The sequence below is a fragment of the Mytilus californianus genome, unplaced genomic scaffold (assembly GCF_021869535.1).
Source record: "Mytilus californianus isolate M0D057914Y unplaced genomic scaffold, xbMytCali1.0.p SCAF_1, whole genome shotgun sequence".
Taxonomy (NCBI): Eukaryota; Metazoa; Mollusca; class Bivalvia; order Mytilida; family Mytilidae; genus Mytilus; species Mytilus californianus.
This window is the reverse complement of record NW_026262581.1, coordinates 2,524,988-2,542,623: the sequence shown is the minus strand read 5'-3', so window position 1 is coordinate 2,542,623 and position 17,636 is coordinate 2,524,988. Positions and strand designations below refer to the sequence as shown.

General features: G+C 32.1%; 1 protein-coding gene across 17 annotated transcripts in view; it reads right to left on the bottom strand.

The window, feature by feature from the left end:
* LOC127732102 (6-phosphofructo-2-kinase/fructose-2,6-bisphosphatase-like) overlaps positions 1 to 17,636 on the bottom strand; it is a 67,514-nt gene that overhangs the window by 26,315 nt on the left and 23,563 nt on the right. For all 17 annotated transcript variants that reach the window (XR_007996364.1, XR_007996447.1, XR_007996380.1 and 14 more), the window contains exons 2-6: positions 9,961 to 10,086; positions 7,314 to 7,410; positions 2,175 to 2,238; positions 1,349 to 1,483; positions 607 to 790 (exon numbers count right to left, since the gene is read on the bottom strand). Coding sequence is in view for 9 of the 17 variants with exons in the window: in XM_052241198.1 (XP_052097158.1) it covers positions 607 to 790; positions 1,349 to 1,483; positions 2,175 to 2,238; positions 7,314 to 7,410; positions 9,961 to 10,086 (606 nt within the window). In the remaining 8 variants the exon portion in view is untranslated. The remainder of the gene's footprint in view (positions 1 to 606; positions 791 to 1,348; positions 1,484 to 2,174; positions 2,239 to 7,313; positions 7,411 to 9,960; positions 10,087 to 17,636) is intronic.

The window sequence follows — 17,636 nt, the reverse complement described above, 5'->3', positions numbered from 1 at the left end:
TTTTTCCTATTTTTTAAAGTCATTAGGTCTATTTCAACCAAATGGATGTCGGAAGTTTATTTTTTACCTTAGGTTTGTGTTATGATGGTTATATGTCCTTTTGATGTATGCACATTTACTCAAATTATGTTGGTTGTAAGTTGTTGTTGTTGTTGTCGTCGTTGTCATTATTGTTGTTGTGTTGTTGGTTGTAAGTTGTTGTTGTTGTTGTTGTTGTTGTTGGGGGGGGGGGGGGGGGGGGGATTTTGGAAGTCCCTTCTTACCCTACGTTATACACATACATTTTAATGGAACAGCTCTTAACATACAATAGATTATTATGAATGTCTGCATTTGAATAAACTTGATTTTACCTAATAAGATATGCAAATTTCAGCGTATACCAGTAACAATTAATAATATGAGATCGAAGAGGACCACCAAGATTTTATACTCCAATGCTAATATTCAGGATTAAAACCCTGTATAAAAGCTTTCATTTTTTTGTTGGGGAAGGAGGCAATGTGATTAAATCTACTTTCTGTACAAAAATTTCTTGCTACTCAGTATTACTGGCAGGAAAATCCTGGATGTCCTGTAAGAAGATATTTAAATATGCTTTTTTACCTGCTAATTTATGTACCATAAATCTCTCCCCTTGATTAAATATTTGTATGTATGACAAATCATTGTCTTTCTCATGTTCCAGTTGCTCATAATGTTCACGATAATGCTCTATACGTTGTATAAAGTCTTGAACAGCAGAAGTTTTATCCATTCCTTCATAATCTGGGCTACATACTTTTACTTCCTGTTAAAAAAAGACCAAGATGAAAATTAGTGTTCTAAAATATTGGTATTGGGTTTTGTTATTGGTATTTTTAACACAGGTTTGTTTTATTGAAATTCTCAATAATTCATGACGTACAAAATATGATAGTCTAAATTGCAATTCAATTGATTTAAACATGGCAGTCTGAATGAGGATATAGTACAATGATAAAGAATTGATGTGAATACATTCCTCAATACAACCAAATTAGTTTATTGTTTTGAATGTGATCAAATATACAATTGACTTTCTATAGGTTTGTTGTAATAGTCTCTGAATGTTGTATTTTCCAGTTTTGTTCTAATTTGATTTTTAAGGTACCATAGGACTGTGGTTAAATTCTTTTTTGAATTCAGTTTTGTAATCTTGAAACAGTTTGAATTGTTCTTGAGACTAAAGTTTTGGGTAATTTTTCAATAGACAATGCTAACCAAATCTTCAAAACTTATGCTTTCAACTTCTTATTACTTACATCTATATATGTCAATCACAGATCACACTGATCATAAACCTTTATTTATACTACATTGTACTTACAACAATATTGGCTTCTATAATAGTAGGATCATCACATATAGACTCTACAAAGAAAATTTTAAACTTGTGTTTTTCTTTTATAAGGTCTACCAATAATCGTCTCCTTGCTCTGGTAGTGTTTGTAGCATCCAAAACCTAAAACGAAACAATACCATATTGTGTTGATCAAATTTAAGGCAAACTATAGTGCATTTATACAATTACTAGCCTGACATTGTCCATCCTACCATTGGTAAAAAGTAAAATTGTTATGCCTTTAAAGACCAAATCATCTTCTGCTTAGTGTCCACAAGTATTGTAAGAAATATATCTGAGAGTTATTTTTCAGGGACTAATCCATTATAATAACATGCTGACTTCAATACTACACTTTAAACCAACTCATTTTTCACCACTTTCGCAAGTAAAAAGTAATGTAAATATAAATCGTCACGATTTTGTAAAACTTGAATATTCCCTCAAATAAATACATCAAGAGAGTTAGAAAATTGTAAAAGTAAATTGTTGCACAGTCAGCTAGAAAGGGGTAAAATAAACTATCCACAACAATAAGTTGGTTTACAGAAATTATGCTGGCATTTTCTTACGTACATTATTGTGTGTAGACAAGTACACTTACAGCAACTTCTTCTACACTGAATATCTATGTGTGTCTATACATGTAGTATACAAGTGTTTACAACTTTACATGTACATTAATGTCTTTATTGTGTATATGTGTGTGTACATTTGTTTACATAGACATTTTTTGTTTATGTGTGTACATTTGTGTACATAGACATTTTTGTTTATGTGTTTGTACTTTTGTGTACATAGACATACTTACAGCAACTTCACCCCCACTGTCTAGAAATTTACAGGCATCTTCTACAGCCAATATTGCACATTTTCTGTAAGAAGCAATCAAAATGTTTAGACATATTTTAATGGATGAATCTAAGCTGGGTTATCTGTTTTTACATTTGTGTGTTTATTACACGTCATGCTCTGAATCCATCGTGAAGATTAAGGTAATTAAATATATTTCAAAAATCCTTGCCCAGTGTCCACTTTTGACCCATGTATGTTTTGAGAGCATAAAACTACTTAAAAGAACTTTTAAAAGTTTTTTATTTATAAATAGATGGATTTTTTTGTCATTTTCAAGAGCTTTGGTTTTGTGCCAAGTCAGGAATATGGCAGTTGTTTTTCATTTGTTCCGTTGGTTGATTTTGTCAGTTTTTATGGACTTCCCCTTATTGAATTTGCCTTGGAGCTCAGTATTTTTGTTATACTTTTTGTCTATTATATTTATTCCCAGGTTGTGTAAAATTGACACACATCAATTGTAAAGCCAATACCCAATACCCAATCTAATCCAGCTGAATCTTGGCTTCACCTATGAATTAAGTTATAAACAAACCTAATAAACATAAACTTGACCATTGATACATTTTTACACTTTATTTCAAATATCAGCTCAATATCTTCAAAGTCAGCAGAAAATATTCAAATAAACTGTTATCACAGAGATATGTCTCGCCTTTTTGTAATTTTGATTATACAAATGTTGAAACTAAAATAGCAATACTTTAACATGTAAGTTATGCAAATATTCAAAGTCGATGAACCATGACTGAAGGTACATGGCTAAACAATCTCCATGGAATGAGATGTGCCAATGCTAATACTACTGCATACCTAATACCATTGACTTATTATAAGTCGTTCCCTTTAAACAAACCTAAACACAAACATTAACTTGTAAACAATGTAAAAGTTTCAAAGTCAATGAACCATGATCAGGGGTGGGGCTATATAATCTCCATGGAAACGATACTTGCAAATGTCAATAAATTTGCATACCAAATATCATTGACTTAACATTAGCAGTTCATCTTAAACTGATCTAATCACAAACTAATACATGTAAACTAAGCAAAAGTTTCAAAGTAAATAGACCATGACTGAGGGGGCGGGGCCAAATATTCTCCATGGAAATTAGATGTGCTAATGCTTATACAACTGAACACCAATTAACATTGGCCTACCACTAATGGTTCCCCATAAATTGACCTAATCACAAACTAATACATGTAAACTATGAAAAGTTTCAAAGTCAATAGGCCTTGACTGAGGGGGCAGGGCCAAATAATCTCCATGGTAATGAGATGTGCCAATGCTAATACAACTGCATACCAAATATCATTGACCTACCACTAGTGGTTCACCATGAACTAGACCTAATCACAAACTAATACATTGTTGACGCCGCCGCCGCTGCCGACACCGGAAACAGCATACCTATGTCTCGCTTTTTGACTCCGTCAAGGCGAGACAAAAACTTCAATCATTTTATTAATATTTGTATGTATTAAATTCAAAGATATATATTGAGCTGAACATAACATAAATGAGTTGTACACAGATTCATTTATATTTGTGGGTACCAATTTTCATGGATTGAGGGACATTTGTATTTTTGTTGACATTTCATTTCATGGTTTTGTCAAAGTCTGCATACAAGCCAATAGAAAATTTGTACGCTGTTGAATATTTAAATTCATGGTTCACCTTTACCCACAAAAATTGGTGTGCCACTAATGATAATGAATCCACAGTATATAAGATATACAGTTGCACACTGATTTTCAATTGTGTAATGATAATCTTATTGCACAGTTTTTTGCTATATTACGTAACAGCACTAATATCTATATATATAAGTTTTCAAATAGTATAGTTTTCAGAATTGGCTATGATTTTTAGATTTCAATATTTATGTACTGGTCTATTAAATAAACTGTTAACACAGAGATATGTCTCGCATTTTTGTACTTTTGATAATGCAAATGTTGAAATTAAAATAGCAATACTTTAACATGTAAGTTATGCAAATATTCAAAGTCAATGAACCATGACTGAAGGTACATGGCAAAACAATCTCCATGGAAAGGAGATGTGCCAATGCTAATACAACTGCATACCAAATACCATACTTATCATAAGTCGTTCCCTTTCAACAAAGCTAAACACAAACATTGACTTGTAAACTATGTAAAAGTTTCAAAGTCAATGAACCATGATGAGGGGATGGGGCTATATAATCTCCATCGAAACGAGACTTGCAAATGCCAATAAATTTGATCTAATCACAAACTAATACATGTAAATTAAGCAAAAGTTTTGAAGTCAATAGACCATGACTGAGGGAGCGGAGCCAAATAACCTCCATGGAAATGAGATATGCCAATGCTTATACAACTGCATACCAAATATCATTGACTTATCATTAGTGGCTCCCCATAAACTGACCTAATCACAAACTAATACATGTGAACTAAGCAAAAGTTTCAAAGTCAATAGACCATGACTGCGGGGGCAGAGCCAAATAATCTCCATGAAAATAAGATGCGCCAGTGCTAATACAACTGCATACCAAATATCATTGACCAACCACTAGTGGTTCACCTTAAACTAGACCTAATTACAAACTAATACATTGTTGACGCTGCCGCCACCGCCGCCGCCAGAAACAGCATACCTATATCTCGCTTTTTGACTCCGTCAAGGCGAGACAAAAATCAGACAGATAGCATCAGATTTTTGACAAATATTCCCAGCTGTTATTCCACTGATTTTATATATTGAAATTAAAGAAACTTGGTATGAATAAGTTTTAAATATGGTAATAATTCATTGTCTTTATAAGAAAAGGATCACAGTAATGGGTGGTAAAATCTGGTCAGTAACTTTTATAAAGAATTTCAAGAATCTATATAAAGTACCCCTGTGATTTATTGTACAGTAGTGCAACACAGTCTGAATGCCAAGTCTAGACACCAAGTGATAAGAATAGGTCACTTGGGCCATGTGAGGTCCATAGGCAACTTTGGGCCATGTGAGCTAAAAAAAAAAAGACCCAAATTTACCTATTTTTCTATATCTTACAAAAATATCCCCATATTTTAATGTTATATCTAAACAAGCCCTTTTATAGGTATTTTTTCCATAAAAGCTACTTTACAACTTATGATGATTTCTGAAATTTTATACATATATACATGAAAAACAAATATTAATCCTTTTTGTTTAATTACATATCAAAAGAAACCATGGTAATAAAATTTGTAGGTTTTTGTTTTTTTGTGTGGACATTTGGTGACTTTTTCAAAATCTAATGGCTGTAATTACGTCTTTGGAATGTTAACTTGAATGACACTCATATGAAATCTTTTGCTTCGCATTACATGATCTACACCAACTTTAATTTCCATATCGGCAAGAAACACTGATTCTGGTTGAGAAATCCAATCATTTCATGTTATATTTTTTCGTCAATGCGGTAAATAGGTCAAAAGTAGTTACCTCAAACGAAACTCTTATGTAATCTGGAACTTTCTTAATTACATTATACAATTATACTCTTAAACACCTAAATATATGCAAGTTTATTCATCCCAATGGGAGAAATTGTTTTACGATCTGATACTCTTCATTACACAACTGTACTACATGTACCTTCAATATCTGTAAGAAGAGCTTATATAAAAATAAGGAAATCTTGTATGATTGCCAATGAGACAACTATCCATGAAAATTCAAATAAAGTGGATGTAAGCAATTATAGGCAACAGTAAGGCCTCCAACAATGAGAAAAACCCATACCATAAAGTCGACTATAAGGCCCTGACATGAAAAATATGAAACAATTCAATTGAGAAAACTAACGGCCTAATTTATAACAAAACAATTTACGAAAAACAAATATGACAAACATGAACCAACGACAACCACTGAACTACAGGCTCCTGACTTGGGATAGGCACATAAAGAATGCGGCAGGGTTAAACATGATTTTAAGCGCCTCTAACCTGGGAAATTGGTGTAACAGCACAACATAAGAACAAACTATGATAAAAATCAGTTGAAAAAGTCTTAACTCATCAGATCGATACAAAGCAGAAAAAACATCAAACAAAAACACAGACCAGATGTGACAGGGAATTCATCCCTCATCCCTTACAACAAAAAGGACACTTAGTACAGATCTGAGAGTACTTGCAGTTACTGACAGCTAGTTCAAAGCCAATAACAACTAATAAATAAACATCTGCGCCATGAGCACATGATACGCCCATCGCAGTTTCAAAGAATAAAGTTCAATCACTTCTCAATGTCATATCAGAAATTTATGAAAATCGAAAGGGAGCATTTGTCAATAGATTTAAACAATTCACCAAAGTTTCATGAGAACTGCTGAAAGCATTTTTGAGGTACCGGTATTGTCTGAAAACTGGAAAATCCCCCCTTTTTTAATGAATAAAACACCATAACTCGGAAACGTAAAATCTGAAATTTATAAAAAACGAAAGGGAGATCACGTCAATAGATATAAACAATTCACCAAAGTTTTATGCAAATTGGTTAAAGCGTTTTTGAGTTAATGTCTGACATGTTGACGGACGGAGACGGATGGACAGGACAGCAGTATACCATAATACGTCCCGTAAACGGGCGTATAAAAAAATCATGTATCTAAGACTAAAATTATGATGGTTTTCAAGGAAATTTCAGTCAAACAACCAAAAGTTTCAATCTGACTTACTCATTGAGGTTTCTCAACAAAAGATATATACATATAATGGTATGATTGCGAATGAGACAACACTCTACCAGAGACCAAATGACATAGTAGTTTACAACTATAGGTCACTGTACGGCCTTCTACAATGAGCAAAACCCATACCGCATAGTCAGCTATAAAAAGCCCCGAAATGACAAATGTCAAACAATTCAAACGAGAAACATATATACATTGTTCTTTACTTACTTTTTAGACTTACCTGACTTGTGTACGGATTATGAAACATTTTTTTTCAATTTGATTTATCTTCTTTTGACAAGAAAAACTAGATATGCATTTGGTTATGTTCATTAGGTCATAAATTGAGAAATCTGCCCAACAACCAAATATGATACATACTGTCTAACTTCTTGTGCCTCTTTATTGTCAGCTCTGAAGAAATCATGAGTTCTATATGCTTCTGTAGCTGCCCTACGGTATTCTCCAACATTAAATGCTACAAACACAAATATAAGAATGATATCTTTATAATATATACCTTAATCAGAATTTTTTCAGTTGGATAATCACAGAAATCTTGGAAATACATAAAACAACCATCTTATTTTTCCTGGAATAAGAGCAGGAAATTTTTAAATTTCATTTTTTTTTTCCTTGCTGAAATTTAAAGAAAATAAATGGAGAATGTGTCTATGGGCCACAGATGCCCCTGCTTGTAAATATGAATAAGTCAACTTCCACACACAGATGCAGGATTCACGTAGTTAAGACCGTTTTGTGATTATAAGCATTGTGTATAAGTTTCATAACACTTGGTTGAGGCAAACTAAAGTTAGAGAACAGAAACGACAGATTAAGCAATTTTTCCATTTATAAGGGGGCATAACTCAAGAACGGTAAAAGTGATGCCACCCAATTTCAAACTTGATCTGTGTTTTGTGGTAATAAGCATTATGTATAAGTTTCATTACATTTGGTTGAGGCAAACTAAAGTCAGAGAACGGAAACGAAAAATTCAGCAAATTTTGTGTTTATAAAGGGGCATAGCTCATCAACGGTAAAAGTGACACCACCCAATTTCGAAACTTGATCTGTGTTTTGTGGTAATAAGCATTGTGTATAAGTTTTATAACATTTGGTTGAGGCAAACCAAAGTTAGAGAACGGAAACCAATTTAACCAATTTTGGGGATGTACAGACGGGACGGACAAGGGTAACACTTAATGACTTACCATGAGCAATTCCCCTCAAACTGACCTAATCAGAAACTTTAACATTTAAATAAGCAAAATTTTCAAAGTCAATAGACCATGACTTGAGGTGGCAGGGCCAAATAAGCTCATTGGAAATTATATGAGCCAATGCATATAAAACTGCTTACTAAGTATCATTGATTTACCATTTGTGGTTCCCCTTAAACAGACCTAATCACAAACTGTAACAAATTGTTGACGCCACAGTCTTGCACTTGCAGACACCGCCATAAACAACATGCTTAAATCTGGTCTTCACTATATATATAGCTACTTGGTAGAGGAGAGACAAAAACTAATATACTTTTTGACAACCATTCAATTCTATATTCAAATGTCAATTAATGGCTTCAAGTGTTTTCAAAATGAACTTTCTAATTACTGTAATGTTATAAAATATGTTTACACTTGTTTCAGCCTCAGTGCAAACAGCCTGTGTTTCACTTCTATTTGTCCTGTTACTATGGGATTTGGTAAGATCTGACTTTAATCATAATTTTCAAGTGCAGAACAAATGATGTGAAATCAATTTACAAAATGTTCTAGGCAAATGGTAACCTTGCAAATTAACATTGTTAGCTAATTATTTGTTGAGAAAAAAATTGTAGCTACCAGAAAATTTGGTCCTGCCTTCCTGTGGCTTTCTATCAACCGCATTAAGGAAAATGTTATTTGTGACTTACTTATTAGTGATTGAAAAAGTATTCATAATTCTCATAAAGACAAGGCAGAAGTTTGCATGATGGCTAATAAACTTTCCACTAAGAAGCTTACTGTTATTGATTTTACAGCAATTAGTAAAAACATTTTTAGTTGAACTGTAAATGTGACAGACTCTACATGTTAAAAAAACATTCTTTAGATGCTCTAAGCTGGAATAGTATTATTGATGCCCTACAGTTACAGAAGAATCTCAGACAAGGTTAATTAAATAGCAAAGGTCAATCCTTAAAAGTTTTTTCTGAAGGGCACCAAGTGTATAAAAGAAATCACTGCAAGTCTGATACAGAGTATATGAGATCTATTAGTATTTCTATCATATTTAATGTGCTACCTTAGTTGTCTTATGATAGATGTCAGCTTGAAATAAGCAAGCAGCCGAGGCAAGAGCAAAGACATGTCAGCTATGATTAGAATAATGTTTCCTAATTGGGCAATTTAATGATTTTTAATGAAAAATTGTAACCTTATGAGTACCTGTTACCATGTTAAAATTCTAGATGTGTTTATCTAGTTTAAAGCAAAGTTCATATATATTATTAACTTTGTTCTGAAATGTTTGGAAAATGTTCTGCTTGATGTTAATGCTAACTCAAAGCAGGAATGTATCAAGGTTTGCATTATTTAAGGAATGACTGTAATATTTTCTCTGTCTATGAAGAAATAACATCAAAAATGTGGTGCACACTGAATAACCTGCGTAGCGGGTTATTTTAAAGTGTGCACCACATTTTTTATGTTATTTCGAATAGACAGAAAAAATATTACAGTCATTTCTTATAATTTAATTCTTAATTCCATTTTAAACCAGTGTAAATCATGAAAAAACGTTGATGACGTCAAGATCACATGACAAAATTATGTCTATGAGCTGATAAACAAAACAACGTCAGCCAATCGGAAGACGCGTTACATCCAAAATTAAATTATTAAACAATAATACATGTACTGTTTGAGATCTTGTATTTTTTTGGTTTTTATTTGAGAGATTCCATACTATGACTGACTGACTTAGTCCTATCAGGAATCTTATAGATTTTGCAAAAGGAATTAGATAGCAGTATAATTCTTACCTTTAGTTTTAATGCCAATCCAATTCAGATAGCGAGTTAGTTTTTTGGACATGTAAGTTTTGCCTCTGGCTGGGAGGCCAACCATTGATATGACAGTCGGGCATTTGACAACATTTGGACATGTTGCTGAAAATAGGAGAAAAGTCTGTTAGTGATTAATAAAAACTTGTTAATAATAGAGTTTCCAAAATTGCAAGTTATATTGAGCTGTTCTTGGTGACCTAAAACATGTCTTCCTGTAAAACATTATGATTTGTTATAGAAAACAAAGTTGTTTTCAGGTTATGGATCTAAAATTGAAAAGACATAAACTTTGTCAAGCCCTCATACACCAGTGTCTTTATCAATTACTCCAAGCGTTTAACAGCAATGGATTTAGGGAGTAGGCATTCTTTCCCAAATATAAATACTGCTGAAAAAATAACTATCAAGGTTCAAAGACAAATAAATCGATAACTTTACCTGAAAATCAAAGGTTAAATAGTTCAGTGGAAAAACTACATGTACTTTATTCTGTGGTAATGTATCTCTAATTGTCATGACATCACAATAGTAAACTCATAGGAATGCAAGAAATTTTGACATCACTAATGAATTCTGAGAACAAGCAAATTACACATCTATAATTCTTAAGTAAAGGAACAAATTTGCAGGATGTTCAGGAAAACGTGAGTCTCAAACTGAAAGTGATAGTCTAGATTGTGCAGTTTATTCTTGCATATAAGCTCTTACAAGCAACTTTTTTGAGTTTATTTAAAAATGAATTTTGTATGTGCTTTTGAAAATTAAATTATCACAAACTTAGACAACTCTAGATTATATTCATACTAAGTTTTAGTACCCTTCTTTATTTTCAGAAATGAAAATAACATTTTCAAATTTCTTACATTCGAAATGCTTTTCTTTATCAACCTTCAATAGAATAGCCAGGGATGTAAAAATTTGTAGAAACTTTAGATGTCCTTCATATCAAAGCTTCTTGGTCACCTTTTAGTTGATTGTAAAAAATAATCAATCAGACAGGGAGAGTACAAATCAGCTTAGGAACAGAGAAGTATATCTTTTGTCTAGCAAAAAGTTATATAAGCTGAGTAAAATAATTTATGTTACCTGATGCACATTCCTAAAAATCTAATAATAATTACAAACTAATTCCTACACTTATAAACATGAATGCTGCAAGGTCATGTTATTGTCAGGAAATGTAATGAGGATGCATCTGATTACCTTGAGATTCCATGTTGTAGATATACTAGTAGCTGATTAAAAAACCAAGCCTCTTTTGAAGAGATAATTGATATTCATAGATATTTTGTTTTGTTTATCTACTTGTAACCATATATGATATCCAAATGCCATCTCATAGAGACACAACTTGGGAATTTTACCAATTGGATAACGTCAAATTGAATTCTCAAGAAGATTTAGAGTAATAGTAGTCTACAAAATTTTAGTATAAGTTTAAACTGTAAGAATTGTCAGTTATAAAAATGTTGAAAATATGCTGCAAAACCCTATGTTTTGACCTTTGCAAAAAATAGTAGTGCATGTGAACTTTCCATTCCAGTATATACATGTAGTTTTTTACGAAACTTCATTGTCAAATTGGCACAGTTTTATCTCTAAAAGGAGTTCCTACGGGAAATTGCATTGTCTATATTAAAAGAAGTGCAACCTTAATGTTTATATCTCCCCTCATTCATTTGTTGATAATTTTGACAACCAAATTTATCAATATTCCTTGACAGTGAACTAAATCTTTATCTTGAATTTGAATAAAAGGAGATAAGGTTATACATTAAAAAGACAGCAACCCAACAATAAACAACAGTGCACAAGCTGAAATGTCTCACCTGCTACACTTATCATGACTGCATTTATGTTGAAATTCTGTAATATATAGGTTTTACTACAAGTATCACATACAACTAACATTATCAATGATCCATGAAAATGAGGTCAAGGTCATATGAACCATGCTAGACAGACATGACTACTCCTTATAACCATTCCATACACCAAATATAGCTGACCTATTTCTAATAGTGTCTGATAAACTGACAAAACTACAAAAATTTAAAATTGATCAATGAACCATGCAAATGAGGTCAAGGTCATATGAACCCTGCTAGACAGACATGTACACCTTACACTCATTCCATGCACCAAATATAGCTGACCTATTGCTTATAGTATCTCAGATACAGACTTGACCATGAAACTTTAACCTTTAAATTTTAATGATGAAAATAGGTTGAGGTCAGGTGATCCTTGTCTGACGAACATGTGGACCTTGTAAGGAACCCATACACCAAATATAGTTATCCTAAATTCACATTACTTTTTCAAGCAGTTGCTGAACCATGAAAATGAGGTCAAGGACAATAGACATATGATAGACAGAGACTATGTGACATAAGGTATCTGCATACAAGGTATGAAGCATCCAGGTCTACTTCCCTCAGAAATATAAAGCTTTATACAAATAGTTTACGCCAACGCCTATTGTAATCCCTATGTCTCACAAAGTCACAGGTGAGAAAACAAGAGTGCACACGCTGAAATGTCTCGCCTTCTTTACTAACCATTGATTTTATGTTGATAGTCCTAAATATAAAGCTTTACTACAAGTAACACATAAACTTAACATGATCCAAGAAAATGAGGTCAAGGTCAGATAAACCAAATGAGAAATACATGTACACCTTACAATCATTCAATAAACCAAACATAGTTGACCTATTGCTTATAGTTTCTAAGAAACAGTCTTAACCAAGAAAACTTAACATTGACCAATGAACCATGAAAATGAGGTCAAGGTTAGATGAACCATGCCAGACAGACATGTACACCTTACAATCAATGTATGCATTAAATATAGTTGACCTATTGCTTATAGTATCTAAGAAACAAACTTAACCATTAAAACTTAACATTGACCAATGAACCATGAAAATGAGGTCAAGGTCAGATGATACCTGCCAGACAGACATATACACCTTACAATCCTTCCATCCAACAAATATATAGTTGATCTATTGCTTATAGTTGAAGAAAAACAGACCAAAACACAAAAACTTAACACTGAGAAATGAACTGTGAAAATGAGGTCAAGGTCAAATAAAACCTGCGAGACTGACATGTACATCATAAAATTGACCTATTGCATATAGTATTAGAAAAAAAGACCAAAACTCAAAAACTTAACTTTGACCACTGAACTATGAAAATGAGGTCAAGGTCAGATGACACCTACCAGTTGGACATGTACACCTTACAATCATTCCATATACTAAATATAGTAGACCTACTGCTTATAGTATCTGATATATGGACTTGACCACGAAAACTTAACCTTGTTCACTGATCCATGAAATGAGGTTGACGTCGAATGAAAATTGTCTGAACGGCATGAGGACCTTGCAAGGTACGCACATACTAAATATAGTTATCCTATTACTCATAATAAGAAAGAAATAAACATTACAAAAAATGTTGACTTTTTTTTCAAGTTGTCAACTTGTCACTGAACCATGAAAATGAGGTCAAGGACAATGGACATATGACAGACGGAAACTTCATATCATAAGGCATCTATATACAAAGTATGAAGCATCCAGGTCTTCTAGCTTTAAAATATACAGCTTTTAAGAAGTGAGCTAATGCTGCCGCAGCCACCACCGGATCACTATCCCTATGTTGAGCTTTCTGCAACAAAAGTCGCAGGCTGGACAGAAAAATGATTCAAAGCTTAAATGTCCCTTTGCAATCTTTGACCTCTGTTTTAAGACATCTAGAGGACAACACAGTAATTCAATACAACTAAAACATCAAAGTATCTCTTTCCAAGTTCTTTTCTTTTGATACTGTAAATTCAGAAATTATTGCCATGTTTTTATTATTGCGAAAAATGCGACATGGTTATAATCGCAATAATTTAAACTCGCATTTTGAAATCTTTTATATGAATTAAACAGGATTTTTCTCAATATCGCAAAAATTAAAATCGCACTTTAGTCTAAAATGACAAAATCGCAATAATAAATGCACGCAATGATTTCTGAATTTACAGTAGTTGATATGCAATGAAAAATCAAGAGAAAACACCTCACATTAGAACTTAAGTAGGGTGATGAAACTTAGATTGGTAGTAAATACATAACAAAAAGTAACTGGTAGCTTGGGCAATCAAACAATGATGTCCATCTTATATTTGAAAATATGTATTGGCATATGAATTATAATTACATTTACCATTTGTCTGAACATTTATATACTACTTGAGCCTTGCTGTTTGCAGCAAGTCACCTTTGGACCCTTCATAGTGTTGGTGTTTACCAGAATGTAGCATTATATTTTTATCTGATGTTTCAATGTGTGTTTACACAAACACACTACCAGTAGGTTTCAATGTGTGTTTACACAAACACACTACCAGTAGGTTTCAATGTGTGTTTACACAAACACACTACCAGTAGGTTTCAATGTGTGTTTACACAAACACACTACCAGTAGGAGCAATAGAAGTCCAGGGGACCATATTTCTATACTCCAATTACATGTACCTCTAGCAATCAAAAAGAATTCAAATGCACAAACCATTTTCTCCACAAATTTTAAATCAAAATGTGCTTGATTATGATAACACAACATTTTGAAAGCAAGTTAAAGTGTATTGTAATAAATTTAAAAAAGCTGATTTTGTAAGGGCACCTCACAGTGATGGACATCTGTTATCCTGAGGTAAATGACCTTTCATACTACATATAAGAGAAAGGTCAATCATCTTTATTACTGTCCATAATTATTATTCTCTCTTCCCCAATAGCTCCCCTCTCCGGTTTACCAATAGGTAACATTGTATGTAAATAATGATTATGTAACAAATATAGGATATTCAGTTTAAATACTTCTTTCATTTACTTTTTATCAAATTACATGTTGTTCACAGACCCAAAACCAGTACTTCTCTCAAGGATGCCGATGGTATTTAGGGTCATGATATTCAGTTTAAATACTTCTTTCATTTACTTTTTATCAAATTACATGTTGTTCACAGACCCAAAACCAGGACTACTCTCAAGGATGCCGATGGTATTTGGGGTCATGACACTCAGTTTAATAGTCATAATTCAACCTGAATCTAGATTTTTATAGTCTTTTATATCATTTTTGGTTTTCAGGGGGTGGGGGTATTCCTGAGAACCTCCTGTCTATACAGGTGTGGTACATATTGTTGTATCGATATGTATTTTTTTCTTTAGATAAGCATACCAGTAATTGTTATGAAAATGGGCATCTAACTTGAGAAAGTTCAAAGCTAGCAGTTATCCTAATGTCTTCAAAACAATAAATAGATGATTCTGGAAAATGAACCAAATAATTGGGTTTTTTATTTGGCATATAATTTCAAAATTTCATATAAAAATGAACATCAAGTTTATGTGACCACATCTTCATGGTAATCTACCATAACCAAAAACGTTAACATGATAGGGGAATTCGAAGGACAAATGGACAAACAGAGGCACATATTTAAGTGGGCCATACAAAATAGTTCTCAATCTTATTTGTTGAACTGCAGGATCCTCTTATGGTTTGATAAAAAAAACTTCCATTATATGTGGTATAAGACAAATAAGACAAGAAAGGTTATGTATATTTGTACTTGTAGCCCTGACAAAAACTTCCTTGCAGTGGGTATAAAAGTTAGTTTCATACATTTTTTTTTTTATCTCATTATTTTTTTGTTTAGCATTTTTGTATTTTTAATCAAACAAAAATACAGTGGTCATAAATTTACTGTCACATACAAATACTTTAGCTTTTTAAGTTTCTTTTCAAGGATCACTTGACTAAGGAAGTAATGTTCCATATCAAATGGTTTTACATCAATATAAAACTGATGGTTCAGTTCATGTTGAAAATAAATTATTCATAAATCTAGACCTATATTTGAAGTTAACTTTGTGGTTATTGCAGGATGTTAAACTAAAAGAAGATCACTGTACAAGTCAATGGTCAGGTTTTCTTCCGTGTCCTGTTCTTAAATATAAGTAACCATTTCTTTAATCTTATCAATATACATTACAAACATAAAAGGATGATTTATTGTATTGAATTATACATGGATTCAACATTTAGTTTGTTCAAATTGAAGCAAATCTAAGTATAAATCATATTGTATTATTATAATTGAAATTACATTTAATTCACATCTGGAAATTATAAACAAACAAAAAATCCCCAAATCTTTTGGTGTTGAAATATAGTTTTAAGATATTTGATTTTGTATACATGTACTTTAAATGTATGCAAAAGAAAAGGTAACAAGTTAATCCAAGTTGGATAATAGTAACTATATATACTAAGGTTGGAGGTGAAATTACATAATGCAAATAAAAGAATTCTATTAGGTAGTGAATATTTTTGTATAGTATTAAAGTTTTCTACTTTTGAATGACAAAAGGTGGAAAGAGAAAGATGGGGTTTATGGGTAAAAAAGAAGTACACATTGAGGGTGTACTATGATAAGATAAGATATTTTATTTCCAATTATGGGCCATAAAGGGCATAAACATTACAACATCAATAATTTTTTCATAATACAATACAAACAATGAGATAAAAAAAAAAAAAAAAAGTTACACGAGAACTATTTAAGTTCTTAAAGAATACGTAGATAAAGAATCTATAGTATGTTGTTTTTTTTAATACTAATGCATTTTATTGCAAGTGTGGTTGATATAGATAACAAACAAGCAGCCCAAAAAGAAAAAAAAGAAAAATAGATATCCACATATGTATAGTACACAAAAAGTTGGATCAATTAAATATATAATAATTAGCCAAAAAGAAAGTAGAAATTAAACATGTCCATGACTCATCCTGTGTCAGCAGCAAATAGGAAAGCATTATGGTTTCCTATGTATATGTTTAGTTTTTATACTGAGCAGCACTTGAAATAAAACTTCTGAAATGTCTTCTTCTAAGCACCCAAAATTGCAAACAGCTGCAATATGAAAAAGACTTTATTTATCATGAAGAACATGTTTTAACAAACAACATTAGAACTAGATCAAACAATCTTTGGGTAATATTGCTATAGAACTGATATCAGAATCTTAGATTAGAGATTCTACAGGTAAACATCTGACTTTTGATGGTGAAGACTAAGGTGTTAACATACTATTTTCTAACTGAGAAAAACTATGCTAGTAAGTATATTTGATCAAATTACAGGTACAACAGAATAATTACCATGGTGATTTCCCAAATATTAACAGTTAGACCTCAATACTATCAAATTAAAACCTTAAAATTATCAAATGAACACTAACTAAACTGAACTAACAAACCTTATAATGATCAAATGAACACCAACAAGACACTAAACTAACAGACCTTAAAAATTCAAATGAACACCAACTAGACACTGAACTAACAAACCTTAAAATTATCAAATGAACATCAACTAGACACTAAATGAACAAACCCTAAAATTATCAAATAACAGCAACTAGACACTAAATGAACAAACCTTAAAATTATCAAATAACAGCAACTAGACACTAAATGAACAAACCTTAAAATTATCAAATAACACCAACTAGACACTAAACTAACAAACCTAGAAAATATCTGGAGGAAGAAGACACTCAATATTATTAAATGAA